Source organism: Marmota flaviventris, chromosome X, assembly GCF_047511675.1.
Source record: "Marmota flaviventris isolate mMarFla1 chromosome X, mMarFla1.hap1, whole genome shotgun sequence".
Classification (NCBI taxonomy): domain Eukaryota; kingdom Metazoa; phylum Chordata; class Mammalia; order Rodentia; family Sciuridae; genus Marmota; species Marmota flaviventris.
Window position 1 is genome coordinate 39846978 of NC_092518.1, and position 20549 is coordinate 39867526.

Here is a 20549-nt window from a genome sequence, read left to right on the forward strand (position 1 = left end):
ACGCCACGCCGCTCAGCGGAAGCAGGACTTATATAGAAACGGGCGTAGAAGCCAGCAAAGAGAGGGTTGGGTCTGGCTCTGCGTAGGCGGGCAGGGTAACTCTACAGGGATTGGCTAGAAAAGTCGTATTTAGAACGCAGCAGAGGTAGGAAGGCGGGAGAGCTGCCAGACATGCAAAGGGTCCTTGAGTGGCAGAAATTAAACGGCTACCAGGAGGGCAGGCTCCAGTCATGTCCAGATTTATAAGAGGGTGGAACCTGGCTCTTGGTTGATGGGGGGGGGGAGGGTTAGCTGGACCTAACCTAGATTAGGGGCTGGACTAAGGAGGGTGGGATCTGTGCCTATTGGTGGAGCTGGATCCATTTAGAAGCAGGGGTGAGGCCAAGGTTGAGCTAAGAAGGGCACGGGGTGTTATTTAGGGTACTGGAGGAACTGCTGGGGTACAGGAGAAGGATAAACCTTAGGACAAGGAGGAAGAGGCTGAATAGGCCCATTCTCTATGGCAGTTCAAAGGGTGGTGTCCTGGAAAAGGAATGAAGGGTGAGGGGAGGGTCCAGGTTACCAAGCTGAGAAAGGAGGGAAGAGCACAGAATCAAGTGGCAAATACTACAGCAGGACTTTCAGGGTGCTTTAGAGGTTTCACACTGAAACTGGACCACTGGGTCTCCCAGTAACTTAGTGCTCTACACAAAGGTCACCTTGGCAACCAGCAGGGGTTAAGGGAAAAAGAAGGGCCATGTGACTCAAAGGCATTCAGGCTCTTTAATGTTGGAGGATGGAGAGAAGTAGTCATTGGCGAGGAGTCTCTGGGAAATTCTGCAGGCCTTGTAGTTCTCTAAGTCCCTGCAAAAGAGGACAGAAGAGACTGAACAGGGGCTGGGTTCAGGTCCCACCCCACCTTTGCTCTGACTTCCCCTCCCTTGGCTCCAGTTTAGAGGGAAAGATGCTCCTTGCCTTCTTTAGGTCACCACTCAAAATAAATCTGGGGATAGTCTGGGAGTGGAGTGAGCTGCTCTCACCTCTAGCAACATGTGGATATGGGCCTTGATATTCATGGAGTCCTTGGTGAGGCTGTTGCTGAGCCTGGAGAAAACAAACAAGAAAGGGCAAATTGGGCCCTACTTATCATTATGAGGATAAACATTCCTCATTGTATCAAGAACTATCTACATCCTGGTTAACTTTTGCTCCACCTGCTCCTATGGAGATTTGGTTGGCTGTGTCTGGACTTTACTGTTTCAAAGACTACTTAATACCTACTGCATGCCAAGCAGTTTTAAGCACTGGGGAGATGATGCAAACACAATGAACAAAAATCCTGGGCTCAGGGAGCTCAAATTCTTGCTAAGAAGGGATAGACAATAAATGATAGAATAAAATATATATGGTATGTCAGATGGTTTAAGTACAAGGAAAAAACTTAAACAATGAGGGAGAGGGATGATAAGAAATAGGGGATGGGGCCTGCAATTTTAAACATCCCAGAATACTCAGGGATGGCTTCACTGAGAAGCATTTGAGTAAAGCATAAAGTAAGTGAAGAAGTGAATAGTGTGGCTTCATAGAGGATAAGTGTTCCACAGACTCAATGGCCATTATGAAGGCACTATGGTGGAGTGTGACTGATATGTTTGAGGTATTGCAGGGGGCCATAGGCACTGGAAAAGAGTAAGCCAAATAAGATTGTTAGAGGTGAGAAAATGAGGGATGCAAGTTCTATAAAGCTTACAAGGCCATGGTAAAGACCTGATGCTAAGTGATATGGGTACCATGGAGGATTGAACAGAAGAGGGAGGCAGACTAACTGGAGTTTAAGAGGCTCCATCTGGCTGCTGAGCTAAGTGACTGAGGATAAAGAGAATTAACATGGAAGTAGGAAATCCAGTGAGGAGGATACTGCATTAGCCCAGTTGAAATGGGGCATGGTGGTACTTGCCTGTAATCCCAGCTACTCAGGAAACTGAGGCAGGAGGATCACAGGTTTGAGGCAAGCCTGGGCAACTTATCCAGACCCTGTCTCAAAATTTTTTAAAAAAGGGCTAGGGATGTTGCTCTGTGGTAGAGCACTTGCCTAGCACATGTGAGGCCCTGGGTTCAATCTCCAGTACCACAGGGAAAAAAGTGTGTGTGTGTGTGTATGTTTATTCCAGTTGAGAGATGGGGGATCTAGTAATAGTAGCAGCAGGTCATGAGAAATGATTGTATTTGGATATATTTTGATGGTCGAAGCAGTTTGCCAAAGTGTTGGATGTCAGATGTGAGAAAGGGGTCATGGCTTAAGCAACTAAGAAGCTGGAGTTGCCTAAAACCACCCTAGCCCTGGGCTGTTGAGTTATATAAACTAGTCAATTCTTTTTGTCTAAGCCAGTTTGGATCAGGTCTCATCTAAAAGAATCCTAGTGGATACAAAGGGTCAAGGAACAGCTTCTGAAGAATGAGAATGAGTTAGATGGAGTAAGAATTAAGTAGTAAGAGGGTCTCTTCCACAGAAAGGCCAAGAAGCAGGAAAGAGCCTTTTGAGGAGGAGCCAGGAGGTCAGTGTTAAAAATAAAGTGAATGATGAAGGGAGGTAGAGTAAGATAAGGTCCAAGAGGTAAGAACAGACTAGATCACACTGGATCATGATAGCACAAGGAATGCAGGTTTTATTGTGCTGAGCTACCTGTCAATATAGAAGTCGGTTTGAAAGATAAATGAAACTATATTCTGTGCAAAAAACAGAGAGCAGCAAGATAGGGTGTTAAGTTGGAAAAAATAGTATGAATCCAACTATATACCTGTATCTCCCAAATTTATACTGCCAGCCCAGACTTCTCTCCTGAACTTGACCTGGGAGTTTTAACTACTTCAAAAAACTCCAGTGTTTAATAAACACCACATACATCCCAAGTCCTATACAGAACTCCTGACCTAGCCCTCCCAATCTGCTCTTCCTGTCTTCTCCATCTCAGGTAATGGCAACTCCATCCTTCCAGGTGCTCAGCAAAAATGTAGATTCTCCTCCCCTTCCCCTTTTCGGTGATGGGTTTAACCTAGGGCTTCTGCATACTAGGCAAGCACTCTACCACTGAGCTACATCCCCAGCCCCAAGATTCCTCTTTTTGCTGGGCACAGAGGCACACACTTGCAATTGCAGTCACTCAGGAGGCTGAAGCAGGAAGATCACAAGTTCAAAGTCAGCCTCACAATGGCAAAGCGCTAAGAAACTCAGTGAGGCCCTGTTTTGTTTTGTTTTGTTTTTTGTGTGCTGGGAATTAAACCCAGGGCCTTGGGCATGCAAGGCAAGCACTCTACCAACTGAGTTATATCCCCAGCCCAAGGCCCTGTCTTTAAATAAAATACAAAATAGGGGCTGGGGATGTGGCTCAAGCGGTAGTGCACTTGCCTGGCATGCGCGGGGCACTGGGTTCGATCCTCAGCACCACATAAAAATAAAATAAAGATGTTGTGTCCACCAAAAACTAAAAAATAAATATTAAAAAAAAAATTCTCTCTCTCTTTAAAAAAAAAATTACAAAATAGGGCTGGGGATGTGGCTCAGTAGTTGAGCTTCCCTGAGTTCAATCCCCAGTACCCCCCGCCAAAGGATTCTTTTCTCACAACCCAGATCCCAGAAATCATTTTATTTAAAATCACAATTGCTCTATCACAAGCAATGTTTTCAATCTCTATACATGCTCTTTCTCTAACACCGCAACATCTACCATGCAATGTTATTTACTTATTTACTGTCTGTTTCCCTTCACTAGAACACTGGCTATGCAAAGGCAATGATTTTGGTCTGTTGTGTTCCCTGCTATATTCCTGAGAATCAGAACAGCATATGGCATAGAGTAGGCAACTAATGGATGTTGAATGAATTAAGTGAAAGACTACTTGACTCAAAGGACCTAAAGTCCTCAAAAGATGGTTGCTTTTAGGTTTAGGTTAGAGAGCAAGAATATTTTCAAGAATATTTAGGGAGGTCTGGGGTTGTGGCTCAATGGTAGAGTGCTTGCCTGGCATGTGTGAGCACCACATAAAAATAAGCAAATAAAATAAAGATATTGTATCCATCTACAAAAAAATGAATATCTGAGGTAGTACTCAAAGAACAGAGCAATGAACTTAATCTGCTCCTCGGGACAATTTGAACTTCAAAAGAGGACAAAATCGTGGGGCTGGGGTTGTGGCTCAAGTGATAGAGTGCTTGCCTAGCACATGTGAGGCACTTAGGTTTGATCCTATTTTATTTTATAAAAATAAAATATATTGTATCTACCTAAAACTAAAAAATAAATATTTTTTTTAAAAAGAGGACAAAATCAGATAATGATACAAGCTTGTCTATGGAAAGCTATGAGTTCACTCAAGAATAAAGGAGATGGCTAGGTGGCTCTGTGGTAGAGCATGTGTTTAGCATGTGTAAGACCCTGAGTTTGGTCCCCAACACCAAAAAAAAGGGTAGTGGGTTCAGGGTGGGGGAAGAAAAATATAAAGCTCATTAAATGCTAGTTGTACACAAAAGGAACATTTGATCTGCTACTACTGATGTAGTAAAGTAATGCTGTTTCTGCATAATTACATGTCTATTTATGAAAGTATAATCAGGAAAGAATATGTACAGTGACCTGACCTCTCTCCCTTCATCAAACAAAGAAATATAATAAAATCAGGAAGAACTGGCAGTTTGAAATGTGCCCCAAGTAGCCAAGTATTTTAAAGAGGAGGGCTACCCAGACTTAAATCCCCATTTTCTAGAAAGATTAAATCTTTAGAAAGGTCTACTAATCATAATAAAGTACCATGAAAGTCAATCACACTTGTTTTACTTTTCTTTCTCTTGGTGTTTTTTTTCTAGTACTAGGGATTGAACCTAGGGGTGCTCTACCACTGAGCTACATCCCCAGTCCTTTTTATTTTGAGACAGTTGTTCAGGTTGGCCTCAAACTTGTACTCTACCTGATCAATGGAATTGCAGGCATGCACCACCGTGCTCAGCTTTTCAACCACATTTTTTCATCACACTAATAAACCAGGGCAATATATCAAGACCAGCCAAGGCCTTGGGATGTAGCTCAGTGGCAGAATGTTTGCCTAGTATGAATGAGGCCTAGGGTTTAATCTCCAGTACAGAAAACAAAACAAAACACAATACCAGGCAAGGGGGCAGACACTGACAATTTAAATAACTCATTCTGGGGACAGACATAGATTCTCAAAAAATTAAAATCTGGGCTGGTGATATAGCTCAGTTGGTAGAGTGCTCACCTCACATGCACAAGGCCCTGGGTTCAATCCCCAGTACCCCCCAAAAAATAAAATAAAATCTATTTGAAAGGCTCAAGAATCCTCACATAGAAGGAAAGCTTTGTTATAAAAACTGGACTTCATCTAAAAGATCAACTGTTTAGAATTGCATTGACCATGAAAGCAAGCCCCCTGGTCAGGCTATTTGCTAACTGATCTGATAACCAAGATTTAGAAATCTCAGCAGGTCCCAAGTTTACTAATACTGAAACCCTGGAAAAGTTTGAAAAGAGAACAATTACTGAACCCTAATGGAGGCAACACTAGAAGAAATGAATATAGGAATAAACATAACCAAGAAGGGATTTTAAACCAAGTAGTATTACTCTTCTAAGATGTTATTAATCTAAGTATAATAATCAAAGCCCCCCATACTCATTTCATCTGAGCCATGCTTACCCCATTTTGCAGTTTCTCTAGCATGCCAGGCACACTGTCTCCTTTGTTAGGAATGTTCTTTCCTAACCAGCCCCCAGCTTGTTCATTGAACCAAATGACTCAAATGTCACTTCCTCTGGGGGGGCCTTTTCTACCTACATTTGAAACCTCTCATCCATGCTCCAGTTGCTCTTCCCTGCAGAAAACCTAAATTTACCTGGAGCCCACACATTCCCTACCAGTTCCCATAGAGATCTGCTTCGATCATCACTTCAATTTTCTTCCAGTATACTTTTAAATTCACTCAACAAACACAATGCCACGCTGTGTACTATTTTAGTCACCTGGGATATAGACAAAATTTCTCCATTTATAAAATTTATAATCTAACTGGAGGAGATGATAGACATTACATAGAAAGACATTACATAGTTAAAAAAGAGGTGATAGGGCTGGGGTTGTGGCTCAGTGGTGGAGCATTTGCCTAGCATGTGTGAGGCACTGGGTTCAATCCTCAGTATCACATAAAAATAAATAAGATAAAGGTATTGTATCCATCTACAACTAAAAAAATATTTAAAAAAATAAAAAAGATGATAAATACTAAGGAAAAAGAAAAAGTAGGAGAGGAATAAAGAGTACCAGAAGTTGCCAGTTTAAAAGCAGGTTACAGAAGGCCTGAATGAAAAGAAAGGAAGCTACACAGGAAGAACACCGCTGGAGAGACAACATCCATTGCATTTGCCCTAGACTGGGATCATTCTTGTGATGTTTAAAAGAAGACTGTGAAGGTCAATGTGGTAAAAGTATAGTAATTGAGCAGGAAAAATAGCTAAAGGTAAAATGAAAGGTAACTTGTTTTACTGTTACTGATTAACAGGCTGGGACTTTATAGATCTGACCATAATTATAAGTATGCACATATGTATGCATAATATTATAGGCTCTCTATAATGTAAACCTTTAAGGAACTCTTTGCTCTTGTTCCCTGCTGCATCCCCACTGCCAAACATAAAGCCTGCCATACAGAAGATGCCCAATAAATGCCTGTGTGAATGAACAATACAAAGACCATTTACTGAATGTTTATTATGTGCTACATCTGAGGCTGAGCTTTGATTCCCCACTCTCAGCTTCAGCTTTGAGGAGGAAGGAAGTGCCATCCCAGGAAGCCATGGAAAAGGAAGAACAGTGTTGAAAATGGTGATTTTTACTATGTATATTTGTGTGTGGTGTTGGGGATAGAACCCACGGCCTTATGTGTGGTATGCAAGTGTTCTACCACTGAATTACACTCCTGGTCAATGGTGGTGCTTTTAGATATTGTCCTCCTGGAATGAACTTACTCTGTGAGGAGAGAGCTCTTACGATCAATGAACTTGAGGGCTTCTGTGAGTGTTAACTCCAAGAAAAAACCATAACCCAGAGCCACGTAGATGCGCGAAGTATCTGGGCTGAGGAGAGAGGTCAGAGGAAATGGGGGGAATACTTATTACTATTTAGCATACCACACAGTTTATTTAAGATGTTTCCTATTCCCTCCCTTCCCCAAATTGAGGCTCTGGAAGGGGAGGGATCTTGTCCTATTTTATTCACTGACACATCCCCAACACCTAGCTTATATCCTTATGTAATATAAAACTTAGCACAGTGTCTGGTATGTAGAAGATATGAAAAACATATTTGTTGCATGAAGGAAGGGGTAAGCTGAACCCTGTGGGCTCAGAGGGGAGGGTACACACTCACACCACTGTGTCAACGAAGAAGTTACAGCCCAAATCCACCTGCATATATAACTCCGAGTGTTTAGCTTCCTGTGGGGCCAGGGAAAAAGAGGTAGGGATCAGTGGTCAAATTTTAGGCCAGGTGACAAGTTTTGGTCTGGGGTCCCTCTTCCCATCTCCTTCCCCCACAACACACAAACTGGTATCCAATCCTGAAGTCTTTACCTGCAGGCGCTCAATGACATTTCTCAGTTGAAGGTATTTGGCCAGCTGCTCATATACCTTGTCTCGATGATCCAGCACCTTTCTGATAAGATGAAAATACAATGGTGACCAATAGGAAGCTCTTTCGCTTTTGGGATACCACATATCATGCCCTAAACAAGCATTTAGCTCAGAAATTAGGATTTTGAACACTGGGTGAGACTGCCTGGATTTGAATCTGGGCTCTATCCTTTACTAGCTGCATAACTTTGGCAAATAAGAAACCCATTTGGGACTCAGTTTGTCCATTTACAAAACAGAGATGATAGTATTACCTCGTAAGAATTGTTAGGATCGAATGACTGTTTATTACAATGTGTTTAGAATAACACTTGCCAAATAGCAAGTACTATATACTTGTTAGCTATTATTTATTACTAGTATTACCACACTCTACTGTCAATGTTTCCTGCCAATCAAAATGGCCCATTATCCCAGAAAAAAATCTTCACTCCCTTTTAGGATGATCATACAATCCTAGTTCTGAACATTATTTCCTGTTCAATTAATGACAGCAATAACAGCTCTTCATACTCATTGAGTCTCTGTGTTTCAGGCATCCACACTAATTCCTTTTTTAAAATGCCTATTTGTTTTATTTTTGTACTCTCAACATTTTTCTTTTTTGAGATGAGGTCTGGCTCTGTTGTCCAGGGTGGTCTCAAACTCCTGGGCTCAAAGGGTTCTCTTGCCTTAGCCTCGCCAGTAGCTGGGACGATAAGGACACGTCAGTGAACTACTGGAAACTCAAAACCACCCTATGAGAAGATTCCATAAACTTCCTTATTTCACAGATGTGGAAAGTTTATAAGGCACAGAGATGAGGTTAAGTAGAAGTGTTCACAACGATGGCAAAACACGCAAGCCAGGACGAGAACCCAAGAACTCTAGTTCCGGAAACTTAGCTCTAGTTCAATAAATAGCATCAGAGCCCGCGCATGCGCCGATACAGTCTCAGTTACAAACGCCAGTTCCAGCCAAATCGCACCCCGGATGTCGTCCCCTACTTCCCGCTAGAAAGGTGACAGGGCCGGGCTCCCAACGCCTCACCCACCAATCCGAAGGCTTGGCACTCACTCTGAACGCCCCACCCACCACGTGGAAAGTTCAAAACGTCCCGCCTCCGGGCTGTCACTCACCTCAAGTCCCGCTGCAGCACGTCACTGATGAAGGCCTCATAGCGCAGCACTTTCTCCCCCGTGGCCTCCAACGCCCGCCGTTTAGGGGGCGTCGCCATGATGGGCTCCTGGGAGTGGGAAGACCACGTTGAGCACTTCATTTTTGCCTCACACATAGTTTATCTCCACCCTCTCAATGTTGGGATTGGGCTCGTTTGGTTCATGTTGGGGGGGGTCCACCTTCTGCCCCTCCCAACTCTGGGACTCGTTTACCCTGGGACACCCAAACGCCGCCCTTACCTTAGGGCCGCCGGCAATAAGAGATGTTGGTAGGAACAGCGGCTTCCGGGTGGCGCGGGTGAATGACGTAGTGGCAAACGTGATGGCCAACCAAATAGCCAGGTGGGGAGGGGCGTTCCTTATCCGAAGTAGGCCTTAGGGAAGAGGAGAGGGGCGGGGTTTTACGGAATCCGGGGAAATCACGGAAGACTCCAGAGGAGTTTGCGGAGCACCGACTAGTGTCTATAAGTAGGCCAATGGGGGACTGCGAAATCCGCACCTGGAGCCTGTAGGGACTGTGCGTGGCAGGTGGAGGTGGAGTTTAATGGGATTTGGCGGGTTCTGGGGGAGGCAAAACTCACAGGCTTAGGTAGGGCGAGGGAGTGAAGTGTTTATAATTTTAAAAGCAAGTTCTCAGAAACAGTCGGGCAAGAATTATTTATGGTTCTCGTCTGTGAGGAAACGCATATATGCCGTGTGATCTCTTGTTCTGGATGTTGGTGTTTTTTACACGGCAGGTTTGGATTTTACTCCATTAACGGGAATGAATATGAACATTTAAAAGGTTTTAAACGGAGACAAATTTTCTGAAATTCGTCTTCAATGACTCTAGCCCTGTGGCTTTCAATTGATAACTGAGGCTCAACTGGAGACTGACAAAACGCCGTGTCTAATCACCTCAATAAGGGAAAAGGAGGGTCACTGAAGTCCTCCACTGAGGATTGGCTAAGTTCTACTTAGGATTGGTTCCTATGTTTTTATTTAAATGTGTCAGTTTTTTTCTGAATGCATTTTTAATACTTGAGTGCATAAGTTTGTTTTTCTTCTTAGGAAACAGTAGGACCTATTCCAGCAAGTCAAGGCCTGAATCTGGAAGAGAACCCGGAGGCTAGAATCCTCCAAATCCTCCTACCGCATGGTAGGCCCTAGAGCACTCACCCCTGACAAGTAAGTTTTCCTGGGTAATTTGTGCATTCAGTGTGTAAAAGCAAGGTTTTATTGGACTTTTTGTTTTTCAAGTATTCAAAACTTAAGCAAGGGTTAGGGCAGTAGCTCAGTGACAGAACATGTGACTAGTTTGTGTGAGGCACTGGGTTCGAATCTTAGCATCCCATAAAAATAAACAAAATAAAGGCATTCTGCCCATCTACAACTACCAAAAAAAAAAAAAAAACCTTGAGCAAACCGAGGTTTTCTTTGTTCTTAAGATGATTGTAAAGGAAACATTGAGACTTAGTTCTTTTTTTGTAAATCTCATGTTACATGTGGCTAAAATTACATTTAGGTTGGAAAGGACACTTGATGTAAGAAAAGAAGCAAATGAAGGAAACAGAAGAGGCTCAACAGCAAAACAGGTTTATTTGTGACAAACCTGTGCAGGAGACCTATTGGAGACCCATCTGCCATTGCTAGGGGGCTGTCAGGGAAGTGTCCTTTTGGTCCTCACCTCCATTTTTTGAGGTGGTAACTGTTCCACCTTGAACCAAGTGTTTTCCTTTCTTGGTATGATGATGGAATATTGTTTGGGGTTTCTTTGCATGATAATAGACTATTGTCTGTGGTTTAAGGTCAGACCGAGAGTAACCTTGAGGTGACTCAAGAAGATGGAGGCTGTTTCAAAATGGTGTTGCCAGTGTCAAGTTCTTCCTAACACTTGGTAGTTAGACAAATATTATCTAATTAATCTATATCACTTTCCTTTGAGAAGAGAGGAAACATTTATTATCTTTATTTGGCAAGGAGAACTGTAGACAGTTCAAATGGGTGGGAGATGGGTCTTTGCTAGTCTACTAACATATTTCACAATTTTTTAACTTAAAGATATTACTAGCTGGATGCAGTGGTGCACACCTATAATCCCAGCGACTTGGGAGACTGAGGTAATAGGATCATAAATCTCTAGCCTTATGCTCCAAGCCTCAATAAGGGTGTTTATACTTCCATGGGGAGTTCAAAGCCAGCTTAAGCAATTTAGCAAGGCCCTAAGTAACTTAGTGAGACCCTGTCTCTAAATAAAAAATAAAAAAGGCTGGAGATGTAGGTCAGTGGTAAAGCACCCCTGGGTTCAATCCCAAGTTCCAATAATAATAATAATACCAACTTTATTTTACACTTGAAACCTACAAAACAGTTTACAGTGAACACCCATAGAGCCTTCTCTAAAATTCAACAATTGTTAATATTTAACCTCATTTGCTTTCTTTCCAGAATGTTGTGGGAATTGGACCAGTCAAGAAGCAGCAAACGATACTCAGAGAGTGGAAGAATTCAAACTTAGTTTATTTTTTTTTACTTTTTTGGTACTGAAGAATGAATCCAGGGGCACTTAACTACTGAGCCACATCCTCAGCCCTTTTTTGTATTATTTTAGAGAGACAGTCTCACTGAGTTCCTTAGTGCCTCAATTTTGCTGAGGCTGGCTTTGAACTCTTGATCCTCCTGCCTTGGCCTCCCAAGCTGCTGGGATTACAGGTGTGCACCACCACTCCCAGCTATTAGTGCAGAAAGACCAGGATGGATGCAAACTTCACAAATCAGCTCAGTTCTTTTATTCAGAAATGGAATCATGGTTCTGATGGTGGTGAGTATGGTTCTGATGAACCCACTCTCTTTGTGGAAAATGAGCCACTGAACAAAGAAAGGGACTGGGCATATGTAGGTTATCCTGAGAAGTGAATTAATGAGTGTGTCAGCTTGGGCAGTCAGTTTTTGGGGGTCTGTTTTACTAGGCGAAATGGGAAGGAGTGTGGCCTCAGTAGTCAGTCTCTGGGATTTATCTTACTGGGCCAGATGGAGGGCTTGGGGTCAGTAGTTGGTATCTGGAAAGGGTTTGTTTAGGGAAGGATTTAATGCTTTAGTCCTTTCCCAGAGACTGCCCTTTTAGGTTTGATGGACTCCTCCTCCCCAGGGTTTGTTTTATCATTGGGAAAGAATGTACTAGAAAAGGATCAATGCTCCTAATTTATGACTTTCTCACTCCTTTTTTTCTTATGTATAATTATTTTGGGGTTTGTTGTTTTCCATATCTAATACAGGCCGAATTTTGTTTTTTTACGCTGGTGGGCCCAGACAGGATCAAACTCCAAATTCTGAGCCCCCATCCCCAGTTTTTCACAACATTTATAGGCTTTCTGTGCCATATAATTTCTAGTCCACATGATAGAAGGCTGTGAGTTTCTAGTAGGAAGCATGTTTGTAGAAGCAGAGTACAATAAGGAGAAAAACTGATTCTTCTCACAGGCCTCTGATAAATCTCTAGCCTTATGCTCCAAGCCTCAATAAGGGTGTTTATACTTCCATGGGGAGTTGTTAAATTCCTAGAGGTAGTTATTTACAACCCAAAAGGTAGGGGCCTATGCTTACTTAGGTTTCCTGAAGGAGGGCTGAAAGAAAGGGTAGGGGAACTCACCCTTTCCCCACGCACTAGTTTTTCATGATAGTGTTTTTTAAATACTTTTTTAAGTTGTCAATGGACTTTTATTTTACTTATTTATTTGCAGTGCTGAGAATTGAACCCAGTGCCTCACACGTGCTAGGCAAGCCTCTACCAAATCCCAGCCGATGATAGTATTCTTATGATTTCATTTCATAACCAGATCTGGTTTTGCCATCCATCACAAGACCACATAATAATTGTTGACACAGATGCATAGTATTTTATCCTTCAGATGGCCTCAGATGTTTGAGTCACTTCCCTTTATTGGAAATTTAAATGTGTCCAACTTTAAAAATTTTTTATTATCTAGGCTCAGATAACAGTCTTTGTTTTCAGATTTTTGTGTGCAACTATGATTGTTTCATGGTGATAAATTTCTAAGTAGAATTTATGGATCTAAGGAAGGTCACTGCATTGTAAATCTAGTATTAAATGACTACTGTATGCACACTGCCTTAAAACTTCCTTATCTAAGCTGTACATCAGGGGTCAGCAAGCCTGAAAATTATATGAAATTCAAATTTCAGTGTCTAACAATAAAGTTTTATTGGGTCACAGCCACACCCATTTGTTTGCATACTCTCTGTGACTGTTTTCATGCTACAGTGGCAAAGTTGAATAGTTGTCAAAGAGCAAATGTTCTGGAAATTCTAAAATATTTACTACCTGGCCTTTTACAGAAAATCTCTTGGTATCCTGGCATCCCAAGAGGCAAAGTGTTCTGCCAATCCCACTTCTTTAGGATCAGGTCAGTCAGCACTACAGAGGCTAGGGCTGTAACCAAGTGGGTCTCTCTGGCTTGCACTGGTGACCTGTTAGCTTCCCCTTCTTATGAGAAGACACTTTTAGTTTGATCCTTTAGGGAGATGTGAGAGACACAGCTGAACTATCACCAGCCAGAAACCTGAGATCAACTTTATCTCTCTTATCTCCATTTGTATTATTTCTCCTTTCCATACAGTCTCATAGTCCCAGACCTCCCTCAGCTCTGACTTAACAGATCTCTGAATTTGTCTTTTCCTCAGAAGAAGAAATGACTAAGAATCAGATGAGTGTGTATTTTTGATGGCCAATGATGTACAATATCTTGTCATATGCTTTTTTATCATCTCTTTATTCTCTTTGGTGAAATATCTCTCCACATCCTTTTTTAAAAAAAATTTCTAGTTGTAGATGGACAAAACACCTTTTTATTTGTTTATGTTTATCATTGAACCCAGTGCCTAAATATGCTAGGCAAATGCTCTACCACTGAGGCACAACCCCAGCTCCCTCTCCACATCCTTTGTTCATTTCTAATTAGATTTTTTTTAACTGTTGAGTTTTGAGAGTTCCTTTTGACAGTTCTGCTTCCCACATGTTGAAGTTTGAATATTAGAGAATCATGCCAAGGCAAGCATATGAAGCAGGGTTTATTTAAAAATTGGTATCATAGACTTCTCCCCTCCCCAGAGGGAGAAGGGGGGCCATAGCTGGTATCCTGGTATCCCAAGAGGAGAGGTGTTCTACCCTTTTTATATGTCCTAGGGCTTCGGCTTCCTTTGTTCTCCTGCCTTTTCCCCCTTATCTTTTCTCCTTCCTGCATATGTGACTAGGCCCAGTAAAGGCTTGGTGGGAAGGCCAAAAGGTGGGAAACAGGTGGGCTGAAGGGGGAAGGGCAGGATGGAGTAGCCAAGGACACATTAACAACTTTATAGCTCCCTGTAGGGAGGGGAAATTCCTGGGACAGGTTGCCTTGGCAAGAGGTTGGAGCTGGGGCAGGTTCTTGATAAGATGCCTCAGAGGACAGTCTCCAACTTCCCAGACTCACTCAAAATTGGCCTGCTTGATCTGACCTGACTCAGTTTACCTATCTACACTGACTGCCTGTCTAATTCTGGCTTCACTTTCATACTTAAGTCTTTTGTCAGATATGTGGTTTACAAATATTTTCTCCCAGTCTGTAGCTCATCATTATCTTTTTTTGCCCTCCTAATGGGGTCTTTTGTACATGACTTTTTTTTAATATTTATTTTTTATTTGTAGGTGGACATGATACCTTTATTTTATTTTTATGTGGTGCTGAGTATTGAACCCAGTGCCTCACACATGCTAGGTGAACACTCTACCTCTGAGCCACAACCACAGCCCTGTAAATTGCTTTTAATTTTAATTTTGAAGTCCAGTTTGTGTGTATGTGTGTGTATGTATGTGTATATATATATATATATATATATATATTTGTTTTTGTTACTGAGGATTGAACCCAAAGGTGTTTTACCACTGAGTTACGTCCCAAGCCCTTTTTATTTTTTGAGATGAGGTCTTGCTAACTTGCCCAGATTGGCCTCAAGCCTGCCTCAGTCTCTAGTAGCTGGGACTATAGGTATGTGCCATGATGCCTGGCTTCCTTTAGCCATTCTTGCAAAGTAGGTCTGCTGGTAACAAATTTTCTTAGTGTTCCTTCATTTAAAGAGTGTCTTGATTTCCCCTTCATGCCTAAAGTACATTTTTGCTGGTTAAAACAATTCTTGGTTGGCCTTTTAAAAATTTTATCACTTTTATTTTGCTCCCTCTCTCTGGCCTCTAGATTTTCTTTCTGCTTTTTAAAAAATTTACTTATTTATTTTTATTTTATTTTATTCTTAGATGGACAGCATGCCTTTATTTTATTTGTGTATTTTTATGTGGTGCTAAGGATTGAACTCAGTGCCTCACATGTGCCAGACAAGTGCTCTGCCACTGAGCTACAGCTCCTGCCTTTTTTTTTTTGTGTGTGTGTGTGTGTGTATTAGTAGGGATTTTACCCAGGAGTACTCTACCAGTGAGCTACATCCCTAGCCTTTTAAAAAAATTTTTGAGACTCACTAAAGTGCCCTGGCTGGCCTTGGACTTCTGATCCTCCTGCCTTATGCTCCTGAATAGCTGGGATTACAGGTGTGTACCACTGCACCTGGCTTTGGCTTCTGTGTTTTCTGATGAGAAATTGAAGTGTGTTGATGAAAACTGGGCATGGTGGCACACACCTGTAATACCAGCAAATTGGGAGGCTGAGGCAGGAGGATGGCATATTCAAGGAATTGGCTTACTTCACTTAGGATGATATTCAAACTCTATCCAATTACATGGAAATGCCATAATTGTATTCTCTTTTAATGCTGAGTAGTATTCCATTGTATATATGTACCACAGTTTCTTTGTTCATTCATCTATTGAAAGGCATCTAGGTGGGATCAACAGTTTACCTATTGTGAATTGTGCTGCTATAAACATTGAAGTGGCTGTGTCCTTGTAGTATGCTGTTTTTAAGTCTTAAGGGTATAGACCAAGGAGTGGGATAACTGGGTCAAATGGTGGTTCCATTCTAAGTTTTCTGAGGAATCTCCATACTTCTTCCTGGATCATTTGGTAGTTCCGTTTCTAGTTTTTTGATAAACCTCCATACTGTTCTCAATAATGTCCATACTAATTTACATTCCCATCAACAGTATACAGGAGTTCCATTATCTCCAAATCCTTACTAGCATTTGTTTGTTTTTGTAGTAGTCATTCTAACTGGGTGAGATGGCATCTCATTGTAGTTTTGATTTTCCTGTTGAGTAATGATCTTGAGCATTTTTTTGATATATTGTTGGCCATTTGTATTTTCCTTTGAAAAGTATCCATTGAGATTAGTTGCCCATTCTATGTTGGATTGTTTTTAATTGTTAAGTCTTTTGAGTTTTTATTTTTTCTTCTTTTTTCAGTACTGGGGATTGAATCCAGAGGCACTCTACCACTGAACATCCCCTCCAGCCCTATATATATATATTTTTTGAAATATATATATATATAGTGTTTCACTAAGTTGCCCAGATTTGTGATCCTCCTACCTCAGCCTCCAGAGTAGCTGCTCAGCAAGTTCTCTATATATTCTGAACATAAATTCTCTGTCAGATGAATGGCTGACATATATTTTCTCCCATTCTGTTGGTTGTAATGATTGTTTCCTTTGCTGTGCAGAAGATTTTTATTTTGATGTAATTCCATTTGTTGATTTTTGTTTTTGATTCCTGTGCTCTTAGGGTCTGATCCAGAAAATCATTGCCTGATTGAGTATCTTGAAGTATTGTTACTCCTATGTTCTCCTTTAATAGTTGTCAAAGTTTCAAGTCTTACATTTAGGTCTTTGATCCCCGCCCTCTTTTTTTGGTACTAGGGATTGAACCCAGGGGTGCTTAACTGCTGAGCCACATCCCCAGCTCCTTTTTACAAAATATTTTATTTAGAGACTGGGTCTCGCTAAGTTACAGAGGCTGGCTTTGAATTTGTGGTCCTCCTGCCTCAGCCTCCCAAGCTGCTGGGGTTGCAGGCGTGCACCACCATGCCTGGCATCTTTGATCCTTTTGAGTTGATTTTTGTACAGGGTGAGAGATAGGAACAAGTTCCAATATTCTGCACCATTGTTTGTTGATCAGTTGAGTATAGACATGTGGGGTTCTATTATGGAGTCTCTTTTCTGTTCTGTTAGTCTATGTGTTTGGTTTTATGCCAATATTATGCTGTTTTGGTTACTATGGTTCTATAGTATGTCTTCAAATAAGGCCTCCAGCTTTACTCTTATTTCTTTTTTTTATTAATTGATTGATTTTTGCAGTACAAGAGATTGAACCCAGGGCTTTGAACTTGTGTTCCTCTTGCCTCAGCCTCTAGAGTAGCTGAGATTATAGGCTACATGGTGGTACACACCTATAATCTCATCTACTCGGGAACCCAGGGCCTCACATGTACTAAGTAATTGTTCTACTACTGAGCTGCATTCCCAATTTTTTCTGTGTCCAGAAATATGTCTATTTCTTCTGTATTTTCCCATTTGTTAGCATATTTTTAAAAAAATAATAATCCTTTATGGCCCTTTACAGTACTGAGGATTAAACCCAGGGGCACTTAACCACTGAGTCACATCCCCAGTGTGGGAGATGAACCCAGGGCCTCACACATGCTCAACTCTTTTTTTATTTTTTATTTAAAGTTGCTTCAGGGATTATAGGTGTGCACTACCATGCCTTGGTAAGTCGCCCAGGCTAACCTTGAACTTGCAGTCCTCCTTTCTTAACCTCCCTAGTTGCTGGAATTACAGGATGCATCACTGTGTCCAGCAGGAAGTACACTTAAACTCTTTTTGTTGTTGTACTCTTTAGATATACATGACAGTAGAGTGTAATTTGACATACATGGAGTATAACTTATTCTAATTAGGAACCCATTCTTGTGGTTGAATGTGATGTGGAGTTTTACTGGTTGTATATTCATATATGAACATAGGAAAGTTATGTCTTATTTATTCTACTGTCTTTCCTAATGCCATCCTCCTCCCTTCCTTTAATTCCCCTTTGTCTAATCCAGTGAACATCTATCCCCTGCCCTTATTGTGTGTTAGCATCTGTATGTCAGAGAGAACATTTGGCCTTTGGTTTTTTGGGACTGGCTTATTTTACTTACTATGATAGTCTCCAGTTCCATCCATTTACCAGCAAATGCCATAATTTCATTCTTCTTTATGGCTGAGTTGACTCTAATTCTTATCCTTGTTTTTCCATGGGTAGAATGATTTTTCTTTATACTGCTTTTTAGATCTTCTTATTGTCTTTGGTTTTCAGCAGTTTGAATTATTATATATCTAGGTGTCAATTTATTTGTTTTCATCCTGCTTGGAATTTTCTTAGATTCTTGGATATGTGATTTAGTGTCTTTACTACTTTTGAAAAAAATTTGACCATTATTTCTTCAAAAATTTCTTCTGCTCTATTTTGTCTTCACTTCCTGTGTAATTCCAGTTACACATATATTGCATCATTTGATATTGTACCACAGCTTTTGGGTGCTCTTCTGTTTTTTTTTTTTTTTTTTGTGAGGGGCACTGGCAATTGAACGAAGGGGCACTTGATCACTGAACTACATCCCCAGCCCTATTTTGTATTTTATTTAGAGACAGGGTCTCACTGAATTGTTTAGCACCTCACTTTTGCTGAGGCTCACATTGAACTCGCAATCCTCCTGCCTCAGTCTCCTGAGATTCTGGGATTACAGGCAAGTGCCACCATGAATTTGTCATCCTCCTACCTCAGCCACCCAAATCATTGGGATTACATGCATGTGCTACTGTGAGTTTCGATGGGCAAAAGGTGTGACTTATGCAGCCGAGGGGGAGAAATAAAGAATGTCCACATGCTTCTGCCCTTTTCAATGCTTTATTCACTCAATCACTCCATACAATTTCACTCTATAGGTTTTTTTTAAAAATAACTTTTTAGTTTTAGATGGACACAATACCTTTATTTATAATAATGTGGTGCTGAGGATCAAACCCAGTGCCTTACACATGCAAGGCACACACTCTACCACTGAGCCACAACCCCAGCCCCTCTATAGGTTCTTAATCAAGAAAATGACAATCCTTAATGCTAGGCACTGCAATAGACATAATCAATTCACAGCAAACAATTCTAGATAATTCTAAGCACGGCAAACACACTTAAACATGACAGTCTCAAGACAGACATTCCCCCTGCATGCTAAGCTCAAGTGCCAGATCTAAAGTCTCAAGCCTTAGGCTTTAAGTCCAGCAGATGCACACTCACTCAGATCAGGAACCAAGGCAGGCTTCTCATGGGATGGAGCTGATGACTGGCTGAGGAGGCTGTCATAAGGAGAAGTCCTTTTCTCACCAGAGTTAAGAGGTTGCTGTAGAGTTTGACAGCAGTGAGGACATGCAGAGGATCAGGCAGATGAGAAGAGTTGGGATGTCAGTCTAGGTCCTCATCAGGCTCTCAGGCTCGTGTGCATCAGTGTTGGCTGGCTGAATGTCTGTTTATTTGTTCCATCATTTATATTAAAGTTGAGGGCTTCTGACTGTCCTTTCAATTCCTGTCAGCTGCTACTGGATTTCTCAGTGACATCATTCTTCCTAAGGTTAAAGCATCTGGTCTGGTGGTTCCCACCCTGATTTTCTTGCTTCTCGCACTTATCAGGGTGAGGGGCAATATGCCAGAGACTTTACTCTGAGTTTGTCATGGTAGGGAGAAGTGATTTACTTGTGCCTGAGGGCCATACGGAAGGCTACTGGTTAGACTGCAGATTTCAAACTGGAGTTTTAAAATGGAGTTGCTTAGGCTAAGGCCTAAGGCCATCCTTATACTGTGCCTAGCTTAATGTGGACAATTTCCACTGACATATTTCAAGCTCACTGATTCTTTCCTTGACTGTGTCAAGTCTACTGATAAACCTATCAAAGGCATTTGTTATTTTTGTTACTTTTTATTTCTAATATTTCCATTGGATTCTTTCATAGTTTTTTCTGATAATGGATATTGTCTAACATTGGTGTTAGAGCCTTTTACATATTACTTATAGTTACTTTAAATTCCCTGTCTGTGGTTCTGTTAAATAAAATTCATAGGAGGCCTTTTTTGAATTGAGCTCCTACATTAGGTCCACTGGCCAATCAAAAATAGAGTCACCTGACCAAGACTAAGTTGTTTATCTGACTTTTCCAAGAAATCAGCAGAGTAAGAGGTCGTAACCAAATCCCCAAGCAAGCAAACTTTAGTTCTCATGATAACGAAGTCCCTCTGCTTTAACCTTTACAAGGAAAATAACAGATAACCAGTATGCTTCTTGTTCTTTGTTTCTGTTTTCCTCAAGACTTCTCAGTCTCTTCTGAGACTGAAACCTCCTCTAAGTTAAGATAGTTCAACTAAATTTGTTATAATTTTGTCTTTTTACAGTTCTAAAGCTGTTTCACTTTGAATTCTGGTTCTGTTTCCTGCTTTGTCTCTTCAAAGCATGATTTTGCCTTCTGGTATGCCTCATTTTCTTGAGAACTAGACATGTATAGGTTAGTAGACATTGAGGTAAATATGCTTTGCTTATGCTTGCTTAAGAACATATTTCCTGGGGTTGGTGTTGCGGCTCAGTGGTAGAGCACTCATCTAGCACATGGGCCCTGGGTTCGATCCTCAGCACCACATAAAAATAAATAAGTGAAGATATTGTGTCCAACTACAACTAAAAAATTAAAAAAGAACATATTTCCTTTTGTTA

At 41.3% G+C, this 20549-nt stretch overlaps 2 protein-coding genes across 6 annotated transcripts in view; one reads left to right on the forward strand and one right to left on the reverse strand.

Annotated features, from left to right (window-relative positions):
• Positions 1–743: 743 nt before the first annotated feature.
• Uxt (ubiquitously expressed prefoldin like chaperone) lies at positions 744–9151 on the reverse strand. Of its 2 annotated transcripts, XM_027927456.2 has the most exons (7): positions 9074–9151; positions 8795–8901; positions 7617–7698; positions 7414–7481; positions 7014–7121; positions 1020–1083; positions 744–843 (listed from the first exon to the last, which is right to left on the reverse strand). In XM_027927456.2, the coding sequence occupies exons 2-7, from the start codon at positions 8890–8892 to the stop codon at positions 790–792; spliced, it is 474 nt and encodes a 157-aa protein (XP_027783257.1). In that variant the 5' UTR covers positions 8893–8901; positions 9074–9151; the 3' UTR covers positions 744–789. The 2 variants fall into 2 exon arrangements, with proteins under 2 accessions (XP_027783257.1, XP_071462432.1); XM_071606331.1 differs by lacking the exon at positions 7014–7121.
• A 79-nt stretch (positions 9152–9230) lies between these two features.
• The window catches only part of Znf81 (zinc finger protein 81), a 109237-nt gene continuing 97918 nt past the window's right edge, over positions 9231–20549 (forward strand). The window contains exons 1-3 of one of the 4 annotated variants that reach the window (XM_071606376.1): positions 9231–9301; positions 9884–10000; positions 11261–11633. In XM_071606376.1, the coding sequence (XP_071462477.1) occupies positions 11567–11633 (67 nt within the window). In that variant the 5' untranslated portion in view covers positions 9231–9301; positions 9884–10000; positions 11261–11566. Of the gene's footprint in view, positions 9368–9883; positions 10001–11260; positions 11634–20549 lie in introns of all 4 variants that reach the window. The other 3 variants (XM_071606374.1, XM_071606377.1, XM_071606375.1) reach the window with 3 other exon arrangements.